Raw genomic sequence first — 18,760 nt, forward strand, 5'->3', positions numbered from 1 at the left:
AAGGTAAGGAGCTCTAACTCCCTGGCTATGTTTACATTGCACATTCTTGCTCAAGAAGATTTGTAAATGAGCCATGGTGATGAATATTGCCGTGCCTCATTTGCATACCAAGGAGCCAGTGTTTTCGTGCAAGGGGCTTTTGTGCAAGAGCCATTCTGCCTGAAAATAAGTGGCAGAACGGCTCTTGTGCAAGAGGGGGGTTCTTGTGCAAGAAGGAGCAGTATAGACTGCTCCTTCTTGAACAAAGCCCCTTGCGCAAAATGACGGCTCATTTGCATATCTTCTTGCGCAAGAATGCGCAATGTAGATGTAGCCCCTGAGTTGCTGCTTTACAGATCTCAGTCAGAAGAACATCCTAATGAGAGACCATCAAAGCAGCCCTGGCCCTAGAAGAATGGATTTTCAGACTTCGTGGAGGAGGACATGTTTGTCAATTCATAACATAGCAGAATGCAGTCAGAAATCCATCTGGAAAGTCTCTGAGAAGAAACTGGTTTCCTTGCTTACCCATTTCACTAAGGATATAAAAAGTGTAGACAATTTCCTAAAAGACTTTTTTCTTTGTAGGTACAATGCCATAGACTGGTGGGCATCCAGGGAATGGAATCTCCTGTCACTCAGGACATTGGATCAGCAGTCACCATGTAGAAAGCTTGCTTCTTCATGCTTCTGCCCCATTTGCTCCCGGGGAAGAGTTTGGCACCAATAGATTAAAAACTCTGTGCCAAAAAGTTAAAAATTCTATAAAACTGTACATGTTTTATTAATCAAAATAGCACAGTGTAATCAGACCAATTTCAATTATTTTGGTAATTTATTTCAAAATAATATGCAACTTTGCATCTCTCTACCCCTACCTCCATGTGGTCCTCTAACTCCAATCCCATTCTCCTCTACTGCCATTTTGAACTGCAGTCCATGTGAACCCCCAAGAGCTCCGTGTACTCTCTTCTGTCTGCATACCCATATACCATGCCCCTAGCCTGGTCCCACAGGCAGGCTGCTATGAAGAATGCAGCCAGCTGCTGGCTGCTACTGCTGGTGTGCAGACTGCTCTCTGTTCTGGTGCCACAGCAGCCCCCGGTGGGCATAAATGCTATGCCTCTTTGGCAGGATGTATTTTCTGCAGGGGAAAAAAAAATCTGAAGTGGATATGAATTCTGTGTCCGAGCAGTGGTCCCCAATTCCCCCAGGGTATCTAGACCCAGGCACTGTATAGATGGGTCTGTCCAGCCTGGGTCAGACTGAGGTCTGATTGTCTGTCATTCAGCTGGGGAAGGATCTGCAAATTCCATATTTTGAAGGGGCATGAGATTTTTCTGAAGCTATAGAAGCACTTTTGATGGTTGTTGCTACTGGGAAGATAGGAAATACAGTTCTTAAACCCTGGGATCTTGGGCATAATGGTTGTTCTGTATGGTGGTAGAAGTGGGGAGGAAAAAAGAACCACTAGAATCAACTAGCACTAGATTCTAAATTAACTAGAATCTAAACTAGATCCTAAAAAACAAGTAGATACATGACAGAAATGTAGCCGTGTTAGTCTGGTATAGCTGAAACAAAAAACAGGACGGTATATATGGTTGTGACAATTTTCTTCCACTATTTGATCTGAGGAAGTGGGTCTGGCCCATGAAAGCTCATCACTTAATAAACCATCTTGTTAGTCTTTAAAGTGCTACCTAGTCCTGTTTTTTGTTTCAAGTAGATACATGTAATTACAATATTACAAAATAAGTGATGAATGACTCAAGTTAAGTAAACATTGATAAGGTGCCACCTCAGACCAAAGGGTGTTAGAACAAAGTCAGGAGAGGCAGTTCGCCTACACCACTCCTTAAAGCTTCAACTAAAAGCATAAGGAAGAGAAGGTTACAGGCAGGGATCAATGGACAAACTGCTAGCTAAAACCTGGGGTCTCATGTGCATGCAGCCCATATTTTCTTAATGGAATACACATTGGGACCATCTCTTGGAAGAATTTAAAGCTTTACAAATAGCTTCACAACATCATTTGTTTCCTCTTGTATGTCTTGATCATAATGTACTTCAATACCACGCTCTAACTCCAGTTCTGAATATAGCTATAAGCATACAAAAATCGTGTTTCTTACAGAGCACACTAATTCCTTAATCAAGTATCAGAGAGGTAGCCATGTTAGTCTGAATCTGCAAAGTGACGACGAGTCCTGTGGCACCTTATAGACTAACAGATTTATTGGAGCATATGCTTTTGCGGGCAAAGACCCACTTCGTCAGATTCATCAACGAAGTGAGTCTTTGCCCATGAAAGCTTATGCTCCAATAAATCTGCTAGGGTACATCTACACTTGAACCCTAGTTCGAACTAGGGATGCAAATGTAGGCGACCGAAATTGCTAATGAAGCGGAGATTTAATTATCCCGTGATTCATTAGCATGATCTTGACGGCGCATTACACTGCTCAACAGCTGTTCTGAAAATGAAAGTGCGTGCCGGGACGAATTAGTTCGAACCAAATACCCCTTGGTTCGAACTAATGTGTCCCAGTGCGCACTTTCACTTTCGGAACAGCTGTTGAGCCGAGTAACGCGCCAGCGAGATCATGCTAATGAAGCGCAGAACATTTAAATCCCCGCTTCATTAGTAACTTTGGTCGCTTACATTGCATCCCTAGTTCGAACTACGGTGCAAGTATAGACGTACCCTTAGTCTATAAGGTACCATATAATTCCTTAATGTATCTCTAATAGTTACCCAAGGGATGATGTTGGCTCAATGTCTCCAAATCTTATTTTCTCACTGTTTGAAAACTGAATGAAATTTTAGAAAAATTTCAAAAAGTGCTTCTTGTTTTGCATTATCCTCCAAGTAGAGACAACTGTCAGACACAGGAGACAATACAATTGGCACCATTTTTCATAGCCAGTATGACAATCACTGTTCTCGTGTTTCCTGAAGATTTAACATTACATACCTGGTAATTTTCCATGGATTGCTAATTCATCAAATTCATTTGGAAACTTCATGCCTTCCATTATTCTACCTCCTGCTGTTAAAATGTCATAAAGAAGCAAGCCAAATGAATACACATCAGCTTGCTTATTGTAAATCACATTTCCTTTAGCAACCTCTGGTGCTCGAAATCCTGAAAATAAATGATTTATTAATAGTTATGATCCATGCCAGGCTGATGATGCTATGACTCTCTTTTATGAATAAATACTTCTTGATGAAAAAAAAGTCAAAGGAAGTCAATAACAAAATTACATATTATTTCTAAACTGGCTGAAAATCACAGAAGAAATGAGCAACTGTAATGTCAGTGTAAAAAAAGTATCTGAAAATTAGTTGATAAGCTTCTGTACTATTGATTTAACCATCAAAAGAGCTTTATTACTTACTAGTGAAAAGGAAAGGTATGTCCTGTAGTCTACACTGAAGGCCTGATAATGCACTATGGGAATTATGCTCTCCCATTCGTGGCAATGACCCTAGTTCTCAGTTGCTCTAAGGCCACCTTTTCTTTGGTCTGGCAGTGCAAAGGGGCCTTCAAATAGACGTAAATGTGATCCAATTAAAGTCAGAGTTGCAACTGTTCAGATCTCTGAAAAATCGGAACCCTGAAGTACACATTATTGACCACTAAACATTAACCACATTTAGAAGTACTGTTTTAATACAATAATAAGCATAAAATGTTCAAACTGAACATACTTGTACAAAAGAAAAGTAATTACATCAGTAAATGTAATTTAACCTATATTCTTTTTAATATCCCATTATCCAACATTGCGCAAAAGGCATTTCGTGTAAATGGAAATCATGCCCCGAGTGTAAATCCATTTTCATCAGTAATAACATGGCAAGAACCACAACAATATAGACTGTTCTCTAACTCTATACTTTTTATCATGAAATTCACAAATATTTACTTTGTTGAATTTTTATTCTGTTTAACAAAACAAAGTGTTTTTTTGCCATACCTGGTGTGCCTTCTGAGGTTTTTATCCCCATTCTGCAGCAATACTGAGCAATGCCATAATCAGCAATCTTTGCAATGACTGTTGAATTGGGATATAATGTAAAGAGCAGCACATTATGGGGCTTTAAATCACGATAAATGATCATTGAGGAATGCAGATACCTGTTAACAAAAAAGTATTTAGGAGAAAGCATTTAAAACCTATATCCATCTATCTTTCTACACTGACTGCATCAATACTACAAAAAGCCATTATATTAATTTTAACGAGTCGGACATCAGAAGGAAAAGATTCACTAACATGATATCAGATTAATGGATTACAGTTTTGGAATTATCCCAACATATCACTTGCTGGCACATGAACAACTTGGTATTATAGTTCAAGAGATTCATCAAGAGTGACACCACCAACTAGAAAAAGAAATCAATTAAGCAAAACAAAACAAAAATAAAAGTAGTTTCACCTACACCTGCCCTGGGTTTCCTTGCCAGATTTTTTTTTTTTAAATCGTATTTCTCTAATTGTTATAAGACATTCACAGATTTTCAGGTTAAAAAGAATGGGACAAATTAAAGTACAAGAGTTCTGTCTTTTTCTCCATTCATGTGAATCCCACTTGTGAATAGAAAAAAAGAAAAAGCACAAAAGAAACAAGAAGATAGACCAAATACTGTACATGTGAGGTGTCACTTCATGCTTTCAGCCTTTATTTTTTGCTTGAAAACCAACAAAAACAAATAGTCTAAGCTGCATTTTTTAAAAGTACAGAATTCTGTCTCCTTTGGGGAACACACAAATTAAGTATATATGATAGCCTAGCCTTACAGTTGATTAAGATATTCAAAGAATAAGCTATGAAACAACATCAGTTGCCTAAACAATTAATGGTGGCAGATGCCCTTAACAATAGATTCTTCTTATAGCCCATGGCAACAAATGCCTTAGGGAAAACTGCTATACATAATTTACTCAAAGTGTACGGAATTGTATATACTGATTCAAGGACACATAGGCAGCACTGTATTCTCTATTCAATTAAAAGTAAAAAGATATAACTACTTTGATTAAGAGAATATACACACACACACTGTATAAGAGAAGAGGCAAGGACCTGAAAAGAGAAAGCTTTCCTATTTTGAGCCTTTCAATATTTTTCAGGGCCAAAATTAGCATTTCAAGAATATTTACCGTAAGCCATCAGCTACATGTAGAGCTATCCTGTGCTGAAGTGTTTTAGTTAAGATTGAACTGTCTTGCTGAAGCAAACGATCCAGAGAGCCTTTAGGGGCTAATTCCATTACCAACATCCGGGGACGGATTGCAGCAGCCAGCAAAGACACTAAGCTAGGGTGATGAAGATGACAAAGCACTGCAAGCTCCTGTAAATTGAAAAAAAATCAAGTGATATGCAGCATGTATTATAACATTTATAGTTCTGGGGTGAACTGTGTATGTTTCAACCATATTAACTACTAAAAGACAGAAAAATCATAATTAAGGCAGACACTTGTGCTTAAACATTATCAAACCCTTCACTATCCAGGTTGTACTAGTGCTGCACTATTAAAAGAGGGCAACATTTCTTACTTGTCGTAACAGTCGGAGGGAGGTATGTTTATTAAAAATCTTTACAGCTACTTCTTCTCCACCATATGATGCATGGTACACAGATCCAAAGCCACCGTCACCTGCTCAAAAAGAAAATGGAAGGGAATATTTAAATAAATAAATAAATAAATAAATAAATAAAGATCTTCACTCTTTTCTCAAATTGACTGAACTGGACTCTAAAATGAACAAAGCACCAAGAGTCTCAGTTTGAGCCAGTGAGAGTAGTATGTGCACAGCTCATCTAAAAAATCAGGTCCTAACATATACACTATTGGCCTCTATAATTCAGAAATATCTTTTAACAGCATAACAGATTAATCAAATAGAAAAAAAATTTCAATAAAATATTTTCAGAATGTTTTAACCCTGTAGCTTCACTTACATAAACATTACATTTTTAATATCCTTGCCATATATTAGGTTATGTACAGAAGACTAAAATTAACATTCACCCAGCAGAAATTCAGGAGCTTGGTCAAATTCCAATTCATCATTGTTCAACATGATATTTCTAGGCAGATCAGCCAGTATTAGGTCAGGTGCAATCTGAGCTATTGGAATGGTAAATCTTGGTTGATCTGGATTTACTAAGAGATCACCTGAGTTAAAATAAAAAAAGAAAAAAAAAAGAGATGCATTTGAAAAAGCCAATAAAATAGCACAGTCAGCACTCTACACTGAGAGAAAGGTACAGATAGATAGCTGTCTCTATGTATGTATGCTGCTAGTGAACATCATATGAAGTTTGCATACACATATGTACTAATTTGTGACAACTGAATATACTTCTCCAATGTAAATAAGTGTAAATAATTCTTAACTGAAGTTTAATGGCATATGCTGTAGAAGCCCAAACTTACTGATCCCCTGAGCTGTATGTAAACAACAATCATCAGAAGTTCAAGAGCCGGGGCACACCTGCCCAAGGCTCAGGCATTCAGCCCTGTGGGAAGCATCTAACAGGGCTTGGGGCTTCAGCCCCACTTCTGCTAGAGCTCTGAGACCCAGCAGATGTGTCCTGCAGGGCTGAAGCCCCAAAACCTTTCTCCCCACTGAGCAGATGCCCCTATCCCATCATCTCACTGCAAGGTAGATATTCTAAACTCCTCCCTACTACGCTGGGAGGTGGAGAACGGAGCTCTGGGAGTCATACTTTAATGATAAAAAAGAGACAAAACACAGCTCATGAGCCACACTCCTGGCACATGCAGGGGGTCAACATTAAAAACTAGCCTCTGTTAGCAGTTATCACACAGCATTAAGCTAACTGAGATACCACATTTTTTCTCCATACCCAGAATAGGAAATAACTTGAGTAACTGTATGGTACCTGTTGGTTAATATTGCCTTTTTAATTGTGCTCACTGTATGGGTTCCAATCAACAGGACTAATAACGTCAACTACAGTACTAACCTGAGTCAAAATTAATCACATGAATAAGGGCTGCTGGATTAGGCTCCATAGATGAGTAAATGAATGGTTTTTTCAACCCTCTCACCTTGTACAATGTGAGGACTAGCCACCATCTGACCCATGCAGTAACACAAAGGCATTAAAGAGTTGTAGTTGTTGAATCACATATTGAGACTGCTTGGCTGTGTCTACACTGGGCCACTTATTCCGGAAAATCAGCCGCTTTTCCGGAATAAGCTGTGAGCTGTCTACACTGGCCCTTGAATTTCCGGAAAAGCAACGATGCTCTACTGTACAAAATCAGCTGCTATTCCGGAAAAACTATTCTGCTCCCGCTAGGGCATAAGTCCTTATTCCGGAACACTGTTCCGGAAAAGGGCCAGTGTAGACAGCCCAGTAGTCTTTTCCGGAAAAAAGCCCCGATCGCAAAAATAGCGATCTGGGCTCTTTTCTGGAAAAGCGTGTCTACATTGGCCACAGACGCTTTTCCGGAAAAAGGGCTTTTCTGGAAAAGCAGCCTGCCAATGTAGATGCTCCTTTTCTGGAAAAACTGAAAACGGAATAGTATTCCGTTTTAAGCAGTTCCGGAAATTCATGCCAGTGTAGACACAGCCATATTGTTTATTTTAATCAAGTGTGAGGGGATAATGTGAGGGGCCTAAATGCTATTGTAATGACCATCATAAATATTAATTTAAATGGGTATTCTAATTAGCTTAATTAAAACATTATATACCTTTTTCAGCTGTTTTAAGTAAATCATCAAGTAGTATTTTTTGGTGTTCTTTGCCATCCTCAAAGCTATACAAAGCCCATTTCTTCAGTAGTGTTTCCCCTTCACCACATACATCTATATCCAGTAAACCTGGAAACCATTCTTCCATAAGAGAATCAATGTGATCCACAACTTGCCCCAAAAGGATACAACCTGAAAAAGCAAATTAGAGCCTGTCTACTATATCTGCAATAATCAACACATACTGCAAATTCTGAAAGGTGCAAGCAAAATGAACAAATGCACCAAGTTTAACTAAAACAGCAGGTACAAGGGCAAGTTTAGGAATAATGTAACCTTTTCTGCAAGAAGGAGTTGTAATTTTCAAAAAACTGTCTGGATTGCTATCAAATACTGCTGATTCCACTAGACAGTAAGCTTCAGGAGACCAGTTCAGGTAAATGCCTTGTCTCCAATACATTCTATTAGGACGAAGAGCACGTTCTAGGAAAAACAAAATTAGTCAAAGTCAAACCTTTGAAATTAACTCTGTAAATTGGGCTGACCATTCCAACATATACTATCCTAAGCATGTATTTGCGGTTTTATAGATTTATACACAATTCCCCCCCCCCCATGTCTTTTTGCTTCCTCCCTGTTTTTCCTGTCATGTTTGCAGAACTAATCCCAGAACCATACATAAATGAAAAGATTTCCTCTGAGTCTTGCATGTGTTTGTGTGTGCATAGTGGTGTTGTGCATGGTGTTCCTAAGAGTTTTTAAGTTACAAGTAAATGCCACTATTTTGTTTTCTTACACTTATAAAATGCCTGGGGTGAGCCCAAAAATATAAAACAAAATTTCAGGAGTTGGGATTTTAATTTGTAGACCTGAACTCAAGCCCATGGCTACTAGACATTCAAGGTATAGAAACACATTGATAGTTTTGAAATTAAATGTCAATACCTCTTCCAGAGAGCATGAAAGGAGACACTTCGAGCAACCTGTTGATCAGTCTGGACCAGAATCCCATGGGAAAGTACGGCATCTCATATAGCCTAATGATGATTTCTGAGTTTTCACAGTGGGGAAGCTCTATAACAGGTCTGTGATCAGACAAACTGAAAGAAACAGGAACATTATTTTGCCGTGTTTCATAATTTACTACTTCCAAAATTATTAATTTACACAGATTAAAGTGAGACTTATTGTATAGCTGATTGTTAGTACTTATTGTATAGCTTGAACAACAGATGTCAAACATGAATGCAACCCCAAATCACATAAGCAGGAAGCAGATTATTGGGGTTTATCTGTATCAGCATGTTTGTTTATTTGTTATGTTAATGGCCAATTTCTGCTCCCTTAAAACAGAATGCAGCTTCAGTAACTTCACTGAGGTCTCCAAGGATATAAGTGAGAGAAAAAAAATGATATAAAGATAACTTATAATCTTGCACTTTTATAAAATCACACATCCAAGTAATCTGAAGTGCTTTAGAGGGATTAATCAATTAAACCACACAACACTCCATCCTTTAAGAAAGGAAGGTATTAGTATCTACATTGCACAGATGTAAAAACTGAGGCAATGAGCATACATGACCTGTCATAGCTCATGCAAAAAGAGGGTGTCAACAGTGGCATTACACATCACCAACTTCTAATTTCCAAGTAAAGAAGATTCAAAGGCACAATGCCTCCAAGTATCTTTGCTTGGGCAGTCCAATTCCTCCTGTGATCCTGACTTAATCCAAACAGTTTATAAATATGAATATATATGATTTATATTGAAGTGAATATCTGTATACAGTGGTACTATCTGGACGATTTGATCATTAGTACTATAGGATAATTTTGCTATTGTGGTCTCATTGTAAAACAAAAAGTAAAATAACTTTGCCTTTCATAGATGCCATTTTTCACTGTGCTAATAGGATATAACCTTGTTCACTATCAAATCAGTTTAATTTTACTGAGAAGAAATTGAGCAGTATACAAAGGTAGTGCAATCAACAAAAGTCTTACTCACTAAGAGGAAATTGCTGATATCTAACAACTAGAAATGTCATTACAGCCTGAGAATATGAGAGTTTTTGATCTTTGCATATTTCCATGGCACATGCGTGGTTTTTGTTCTTTGTTTACCTGCTCGGAACAAGCAGTTGATCTTCTCCTAATGGCAATGCAATTTGGAACTTTTCCAGAAGCTTAAAGTATTGTGACAGGTAGATCTTAGGTAATCTGCTCTTCTTTAAAAGGAATGTTTCCACATCTGAACGCTTTATAATTCCCTTAGGGTATTTAGGAAAGCCTTCCACCTTCACTGTCAAAATCTTTTAAAAAAAGTAAAAGAATTTCAACTCTGCAGTCACAACTGGATCACATTTTTCTGCAATATTTTAATAGTATTATTTACTAAAATTCACAATCCTATTGATAGTAATATCCAGCATTTAAGCAATGACAACACAAGCTAACTATTCTGAACAGTGTATCCCATGACACTAGTTAGCTACCTCTGCATTAAGTGTAGTATAGTACAAGTTGAATTTCTGTAATCCAACACCCTCAGGACCTAACCAGTGCCAAACCAGAGAATATGCCAGACCACGGATGGTCAATATTGTCTAGAAGCATTACTCATACTTCCGCTGCTTACTGGGATGTTAGAGGATATTTAGGAGTAAATTAGAGCTAAATAACAGCACAGAACACACAGCCAGAACTGATGGTGACAAACAAACTTTATGGGACTACTGGAAACTTGGCCACATCCATGAGAAGTGGACATCTGACTAACAAAGTCATGCCGGACCATGGATGTTGCCAGGCTAGAGAGTGCCTCTTTAGAGAGGTTTAACTTGTAGTGTGTGTTAGTGATTCCCCCTACTGAATATTGGATGGGTAATTATTATACATGTTAATTAGTGAAGAATAAATCTTCAAAGATTTGGAAGTCTTTATAAACACCTAAAAGTATTTACCAAACTAACTTAACCGATGGTGGATCTTTTCAAGATAGACCCTCCTAAACGGTCCTTTTGTCCCTCACGTGTCCCAATATACAGATCTGCACATCCCAACCTCTTCTACCAACTCTAGCAGGGGGCTAATTACCCTTCTTAACTTTCTCACCATTCCAAGTTAGTGTTACTGCTTCGTTCCAGACCTCCAGCATTTAACAATTTGTTGTAGGCTTATGATCCCTCTCACCTGTGATCACCATTTTACACATGTTCTGGGACCCAACTGACTGTGGGGTGTAACAGACACCTGAGAGTATGAGAATTTAGAATGGGGGTTTGGGTTACTCCTGTATGCTAGAGTTCATATTTAATCAGCAACAGGAAGAGTCACACAGGTCAAATTGGGAGGCTCTGAAAGGGACTGGGAAGAAATGGAGCAAAAAGAGGCCAGGTCAGGTACAATAATTGGGGATAGAGGAAAGAGTTGAATAAAGGGATATATAAAACAGTGAAAAGCTAACCTGTGCCATGATTTTACATAGCCACCTAGGGTCCACAAAATACAGATCTGTTAGCTGCAGTGCTGGGTCTTGAAAATGTAGCAATACACCTGCATAAATAATATTGCAATTAGAACAATATCACACTACATATGAAACAAAAGAAAAAAAATTAAGTTGCTTTTAGGCACTCAATTTTGGGCTGCCTTTCCCTCCACTCATTTAATAGCAAATTAAATGGTAGATACTTTCATCAAAACTTAAAACTAATGCACAGCATAATAATTCCCTCCCATGCTTTATGAAATCTGGGTTACTAAAAAAAAAAATGCATAACTCAGAGATGTTTTAGACAAAACACCTCTTGTAACTTAGCAATTTTAATGTTACAATCTGCTGGATCGTTTATCCTATTTTAATGTACGTATCATTCTAGTATGTAAAGTTAGAAATATGTTTATAGTTTTAAATGGGTTAATGAGAGCCATTTCTGGTGCTCTGGAAGCCTTAACATAACAACTTGCACAAAACTTGTAAACAGTTTTGTTTGTCCTATACTTCCAACAGTGATTGGACTAGTAAGACATGATCATAACAACTGATACTGGAATTTCATTTTAACCCTGGTTTTTCCATGGAAGGAGAGATGTAGAACAAAAGGTTCCCACTCTGGGGGTACGTCTACACTACAACGTTAATTCGAACTAAGCTAATTCGAACTAACGCGTCTAGAACTAAAAACTAGTTCGAATTAGAGTTTTGCTAATTCGAACTAGCAAGTCCACATTGAGTGGACCCTGAACAGGGCTTAAGGATGGCCGGAAGCAGTGCCGGCAGGGCATCAGAGGAGGACTTAGAGCGTGGAGATGCTGTCTCAGGCTAGCCGAGGGCTGCGCTTAAAGGGTCCCGACCCCCACCCCGGACAGACAGTTCTAAGGGGTGCCCCGCTTGCAAAGCAGTCCTGGCTTGGATTGCCCGGAGTACCCACACTGGGCACATCACAGCACTCGGCCATCAGCCCGGCTGCACTTGCCGCAGGCTGCAATCTGGGGAGAGGGGGCAATCGGGGGGCTGCAGGAGAGCTTCCACTCCCAGAAGCCCGCAGAGCAAGCCCAGTCCTCCCCATCGGGGGCTCGTACCCCATTCCTCCCTCACCTCCTTCCACTTACCCTTCCCTAGCCCCCCTTCTTATTGATGTACAAAATAAAGGACAATTGTGTTCAAAAATAGAATCTCTCTTTATTGAACAAAACTGGGGGAGACTGGGAAAAGGAGGTGGGAGAGGGGAAGAGAAAGGCTGGGAGAGGGGAGGGCAACTAACATGATCAGGGGTTGGGAACAGGTCCCAGATGAAGAGAGGCTACAGAGACTGGGACTGTTCAGCTTAGAAAAGAGGAGACGGAGCGGGGACAGGATAGAGGTCTCTAAAAGCAGGGGTTGGGTGGAGAGGGTGCATTCAGAAAAGTTCTTCCTGAGTTCCCATAAAGAAGGACTAGAGGACACCAAAGGAAAGGAATGGGTAGCAGGCTTGAAACTAGTAAGAGAAAGTTGTTCTTGACAAAGCAAATAGTTAACCTGTGGAACTCCTTGCTGCAGGAGGCTGTGAAGGCTACAACTAGAACAGAGTTTAAAGGGAAGTGAGATCAAGTCATGGAGGTTGGGTCCATGGAGTAGTCTTAGCCAGGGGGTAGGAGTGGCGTCCCTGCCCAAAGTTTGTGGAAGGCTGGAGAGGGATGGCACGAGACAAATGGCTTGGTCACTGTCTTCGGTCCATCCCCTCCAAGGTCCCTAGGGTTGGCCGCTGTCGGCAGACAGGCTACTGGGCTAGATGGACCTTTGGTCTGACCCAGGATGGCCATTGTAAGCTCAGGTCTCAGGGTCGGGGGTCTCAGTGGACCCCCTTGATTTTCATGCACACCTGCTCCTGTGTGGCCAGGCTGGCAGCTCTCCTGCCCTAGACGGCCACTTTCCTGTGCCTAGTGCGGAGATCGTGGACGAGGTCCACGATGTTCTCACTAGCCCAGGAAGGTGCCCGCCTCTTGCAGTCCCGGGCAAGCTCCCGGGAGCCGCCAGCCTGGTCCCGGGAAGAGGGGGTGGGCTGGGGGACATCAGGTGGGTGGCTCTGTGCCGTGCCAGGTGCAGGGTCTGCTGGCTGGGTGCTGGCAGGCTTGCACCTGGCACGGGCACCGTAGCCAGCCCGTGCCCCTTTAAGGGGTCCGGGGCCGGGAGGGGGGCATAGAGTTTCCCTGGTGTTGGCCAGAGTGGCCACCAGGGAAACCTGGGGAGGGCTAGCCTCCAACTAGTTCGAATTAAGGGGCTACACACCCCTTAATTCGAACTAGTAAGTTTGAACTAGGCTTAATCCTCGTAAAATGAGGTTTTCCTAGTTCGAACTAAGCGCTCCGCTAGTTCGATTCAAACTCGAACTAGCGGAGCGCTAGTGTAGCGGCTATGAATGTTAGTTCGAACTAACGTCCGTTAGTTCGAACTAACATTGTAGTGTAGACATACCCTGGGGGAAAAGACAAATTTGTGCAATGGGAAGCCTTTGTCTTTGGTTGGTTTGGCACAATCTAAAGAGGGCTGGAGACTCAAGTCATGATATGCTCATTTTTTCCATTATTTCTAGGTGTCATATTTATAATCATAATCTTATTTACTCCTTTCAAATATCCAATATGCTCAATATGAATGCTCAGTGCTGATTATTATTTATCCTCATTCATACAGTCTGCATAGTACTGAAATACACAATCACAGTCAACAAAAGTATCTGCTGTCAGTCATAGGCTATCCTAGTAATCTTAATTTTCCTCCTGAATCCTCTTCTCTATTCTGAGGCTACGTCTAGTCTGGCATGATTTTCCGCAAATGCTTTTAATGGAAAACGTTTCCGTTAAAAGCATTTGCGGAAAAGAGCATCTAGATTGGCACGGACGCTTTACCGCAAAAGCACTTTTTGCGGAAAAGCGTCTATGCCAATCTAGATGTAGTTTTGCGCAAGAAAGCCCCGATCGCCATTTTCGCGATTGGGGCTTTTTTGCGCAAAACAATACCGCGTTGTCTACACTGGCCCTCTTACGCAAAAGGGCTTTTGCCCGAACGGGAGCAGCATAGCATATCCGCAAGAAGCACTGATTTCAGACAGTAATTTCAGTCAGTGTTCTTGCAGAAATTCAAGCGGCCAGTGTAGACAGCTGGTAAGTTTTTCCGCAAAAGCATGTGCTTTTGCAGAAAAACTTGCCAATGTAGACGCAGCCTGAAGGTTTATTACTTTCAAAAGAAGTTAAGGGGCATAAATTGTTAGAATAATCCTTCACATGATCTTTTCCTTAGGTTACAAAATTTTGAGATAACAAAACGAAATCATAAAAAAAAGAGTAACAATACCAAGATGATAATAAGGTGATAAAAGTAGCCAACATGTAATGTCAAGAACAATTATTCCAGATCAAATTTCCTTCTTTGACGAGGGAAGCAGTAGAAGTCATATATCTTGATTTTAGTAAGGTTTTTGATACAGTCCCACATAACATTCTCATAAACTAGGGGACTAGGGAAATGTGGTCTAGATGAAATTATTATTAGGTGGCTGCACAACTGGTTGAAAAGCCATACTCCAAGTGTAAGAAATAGTTACCTACTTTTCTGTAACTGTTTGATCTTTGAGAGGTGTTACACACATCCATTGCATTGCACATTTATGAGCACGCCATGCACAAATATTGGAGACTTTTTTCTCCTTTCAGTGGTACTTGCTGGGGGTTTTCAAGCACTCCTCTGTTGCAGAGTTCCACTGCATGATGGTATAAAAGAGTGGAGCAGTCCCTGACTCATTACATTTCATTCACCACCAAATGTTCTCCAACAGACAGGAGAAAATGGGTGTGTCATCGAACGGACACATGAAACATACCCTGAAGGCTAGTTATGGAAAGGTATGTAACCATTTTTTTGAGCATTTGTCAAGTGTCAATTCAACTGCACATGACTCTCACGCAAACTTCATTTTTGGGGTTGATTTTTTAATTAATATGCAAGTTTAATTATCCAGAAATGGGCTGGGTTTCAGGCCTCTCTCTTTATATAGTCAGTAATTAATGTTTATTATACATATTGATAATTACAGTCTTAATACAACTACACCTTCAGTACTTTTTGTAGTAATCCCTACTGAGCTTTAACAGTACTGTTTCAAGTCAATACTGTGTTTACTGGTGAAAACAAAAAAACAAAAAAAACCAGAACTAAATATATTAAGGGCTATTATAAAGAAGACAGTGATCAATTGTTCTCTATGTCCACTGAAGGTAGGAGGAATAGTAAATGACTTACTCTTCAAAAGGGAAATTTTAATTAGATATTAGGAAAGTCCTTCTAACGGTATTGGAATAGGTTATCAAGTGAGGTTGTGGAACCCCAATCACTGGAAGTTTTTAAGAATAGGACAGTAGTCTAGAATCATAGAACACTAGAGCTAGAAGGGACCTCGACAGGTCATCGAGCCCAGTCCCCTGCCTTCACGGCAGTACTAAGCACTGTCTAGATCATCCTTGTCTGTCTAGGTATACTTGGCTTGCTTCAGTACTGGGGGGTGGGATGGGTGTACTTATATAACTTCTCAAGGTGTCTTTCAGCCTCCCATTTTCCATGGTTTTATTATTTCAACTATGTTGTGGCAATCTGCTGCAGTCCTGGTACACACTCCTGGCACTAAATCTTAACTCAGTGAAGAGATTATAGTACCTGATTCATTCAGAAAGTGAACTGCATGAGGAAGTTCATTTTCATCCAGCTGTAACTGGCTTTCTTCCACCAGTACTACTAATCGCTTATAGTCAATCACAGGAAATTCAGTTGGAACATTTTCACGTTCGCGTAAAATTATCTTCTCAAGCTCCAGATAGCTGTCTGGGATTAATTGACCCACTACTGGCTGGTCTCTGATCTGTATAATTATGAACAATAATCTTAAAAACACTTTAAAAAAAATTTAGACAGATGCATACAAGATGTAAATTAAGCAGGGAAGGATGACCAATCACAAAACACTGTCAATAGAACCAGAGAACAGTAATTTGATGTCTAACCATGGCTTTTTAAAGAGTCACAGAAATTTAAAAAAAAATCCATTAAGATACATTAATATATTTCACAATTTAATTTTCATAAAGTACTTCCAACACGCATTAATATACAAAAGTAAATAATTGCATACTTGACACTTTATCTTAAATAAAAGGTGTTTATAACGTCTTTTAAAGGGAATCTAATTAATGAATGGCTAAAAAAATGTAACACATTACATATGGGTAACAAAGAGCAATGGATAGAAGACATAACAAAAAAGAGTTGTCTATAATCATGCCTACTTGGTCTTGTTTTTCAATCTTTCTGACCATAGTAATCAGGGTTCAGCTAAAAGTTGAAAAGATCTCAGTAGGGAATATTGTATGTTAGTGAAGCATGCATGCCAATGACATACTTTCAGCAGTCTAGAATCCTAGTGCTGTTCTACATACCTGAAACCTAATCATTGTGGTGGAATCTTGACCACACTGAAATCAATGGAAGTTTTGCTATTGGCTTCAGTGGGGCCAGAAAGCCCATTTCTGGTGTTTATCTGGAAGTAACCTAAACTGAAGGAATTCTGATGTATTAGATATCTATAAATGACCTTTCAGAGACTTATGTGAACATTTTTCATATAAGATTTATTCCAGTTCTTTTTAACTTTTTCCTCTAAGCTCTCTTATGATGTGAAATTCATCACTGGAATCAACATTAATGTTGTATTGAACCAAATATCTTTTGACATTACTCAGTGGCAACTAATGCCTTTTTACTCTGAGGCTAGAGAAGAAATAATGAGTAATAATTTAGTTCTGCAAACTACTTATCTAGTTAATAACCTCCAATTGAAGACTCCCCCTCAAGTTCTTAAAATGATTAACAACTTGGTACTGGATTTTATATGTAGCAAGAAATACTATTACATCCTTAAGTACCCTTGGAAGAATCAGACAGGTAGCCAAGTTAGTTTGTAACAGGAAAAACATAAAAAACAACAAATAGTCTAGTAGCACCTTAAAGATTAACAAAACATGTAGATGGTATCATGAGCTTAAGTGGATTGTGCCCAATAATGTTGCTGTATAGATGTACCCGTAGGGAGCCAGTTGCAACTTTTTCTCCTCCACAAGCACCCACTCCTTTTCGCCTCTGATCTATGCCCCGCTTCTGCACTCCTCTGGTCTCCTCTCCCAATACATCTGGCACCAACCCAATACACCCATGTCCCCTTGAGTAAGATATAATGAGGCAGCTGGAGCAGGAAGCAACAATGCTACCTCCACTACTTTTATACCTGTGGAGATTCTGTCTATATAGGAGGAACTCTATAGGGGGGTTTGGCAGCTGATGTTTGCTTTACCAATCATGACAAGTTTTCAATTTTATGAACTTTCGACTATCACCATTATCCTGGATTAGCCTTTAGGACATAAAAATATAGTTTGCCAGCAAACCGTAGTGTCACAAGAATTTAGAACTGGCTAGCTGCCAGCACCAAAAAACAATCTCCCTTAATCTGTTATTTCTAATAGCATGTAGCCATTCAACAAGGGTGGGTAGCTATGGATCAGAACCATCCAACAATTCATCCAAAAATGCTCATCTATTTCAATTCAAATGTTTTATTTCTGATATATGTTAAACAAAAACTATACTTAGATGATGTCCGTGCTAAAGTTTAGAAAGAAATGTCATGAAAGCAAACCCTTTGATTGGTGATTTCCCCCCTTCATTCTGTTATGTCTAAGGTAGTGTAGTAAGTATCACGAACTTGATTTCATGCTAAAAATGTGTTGCAATATTCTTTCCTCTGCAACTTTTACTGTAATGAAGGTTTACCTTGAAATTCAGACTCTCCTTTACTATTGTCTTTCGAAGTTTGATCATAGCATCTGATTCTTCTGTAGCATTAACAAAATGATAATCGTGGATTGCTGGGAAACCCCTCTTATTCAACAGCTCTCTGGTAATCTTAGAGAGACAGGCCTTTCGTTGCTTCTCACTAGAGACATCTAAATGAGTCCCAACAAGAATCACTGGGGATGATGAAGCTCGAGCCTGTTAATAAGACCCACATTAGTTTATCGCAATATTGAATCATGATTCTCTCTGATTACGTTTACACAATTCAGCAATTCAGTCATAATAACAGAAAGTCTAGGAACGTGAAAAGGAAACCATGTTTGCCACTGCTACCTCTTTTGGTCATAACTTGTATTTGTCTATTTTCTACTCAGAAGGGAATGCAGAGTAACAATATTAGGAATTTAAAAATTGATTTAATTCACATCGTGCCAAAATTTATGGAAAAATCTGAGTTTTAAAAATATGTAATAAAAAGAAATCTTTTAAATCCAAACTCTGCAGCTTTGTTCCATTTCTAGTAATATACTTGAGCAAATGTGCTTTTAGAAAACACAATCTTTCAAGCAAAGGAATTAGTGTATCGATTAACTAGAGGTACCAAAAATGGGAACAGAGTATATGTCAGTTATGATTTTTACTAAAA

The 18,760-nt window shown here is 39.4% G+C and overlaps 1 protein-coding gene across 2 annotated transcripts in view; it reads right to left on the reverse strand.

Moving 5' to 3' along the window:
• Positions 1–18,760, reverse strand: part of LRRK2 (leucine rich repeat kinase 2) — a 121,927-nt gene that overhangs the window by 16,712 nt on the left and 86,455 nt on the right. Inside the window, exons 31-42 of one of the 2 annotated variants that reach the window (XM_075927384.1) lie at positions 18,091–18,309; positions 15,925–16,126; positions 11,200–11,288; positions 9,858–10,045; positions 8,676–8,830; positions 8,067–8,213; positions 7,731–7,922; positions 6,033–6,179; positions 5,557–5,660; positions 5,158–5,348; positions 3,967–4,127; positions 2,958–3,128 (exon numbers count right to left, since the gene is read on the reverse strand). In XM_075927384.1, the coding sequence (XP_075783499.1) occupies positions 2,958–3,128; positions 3,967–4,127; positions 5,158–5,348; positions 5,557–5,660; positions 6,033–6,179; positions 7,731–7,922; positions 8,067–8,213; positions 8,676–8,830; positions 9,858–10,045; positions 11,200–11,288; positions 15,925–16,126; positions 18,091–18,309 (1,966 nt within the window). The remainder of the gene's footprint in view (positions 1–2,957; positions 3,129–3,966; positions 4,128–5,157; positions 5,349–5,556; positions 5,661–6,032; positions 6,180–7,730; positions 7,923–8,066; positions 8,214–8,675; positions 8,831–9,857; positions 10,046–11,199; positions 11,289–15,924; positions 16,127–18,090; positions 18,310–18,760) is intronic. The other variant, XM_075927389.1, reaches the window with a different exon arrangement.

Source organism: Pelodiscus sinensis, chromosome 1 (assembly GCF_049634645.1).
Source record: "Pelodiscus sinensis isolate JC-2024 chromosome 1, ASM4963464v1, whole genome shotgun sequence".
In the NCBI taxonomy this organism is placed as follows: domain Eukaryota; kingdom Metazoa; phylum Chordata; order Testudines; family Trionychidae; genus Pelodiscus; species Pelodiscus sinensis.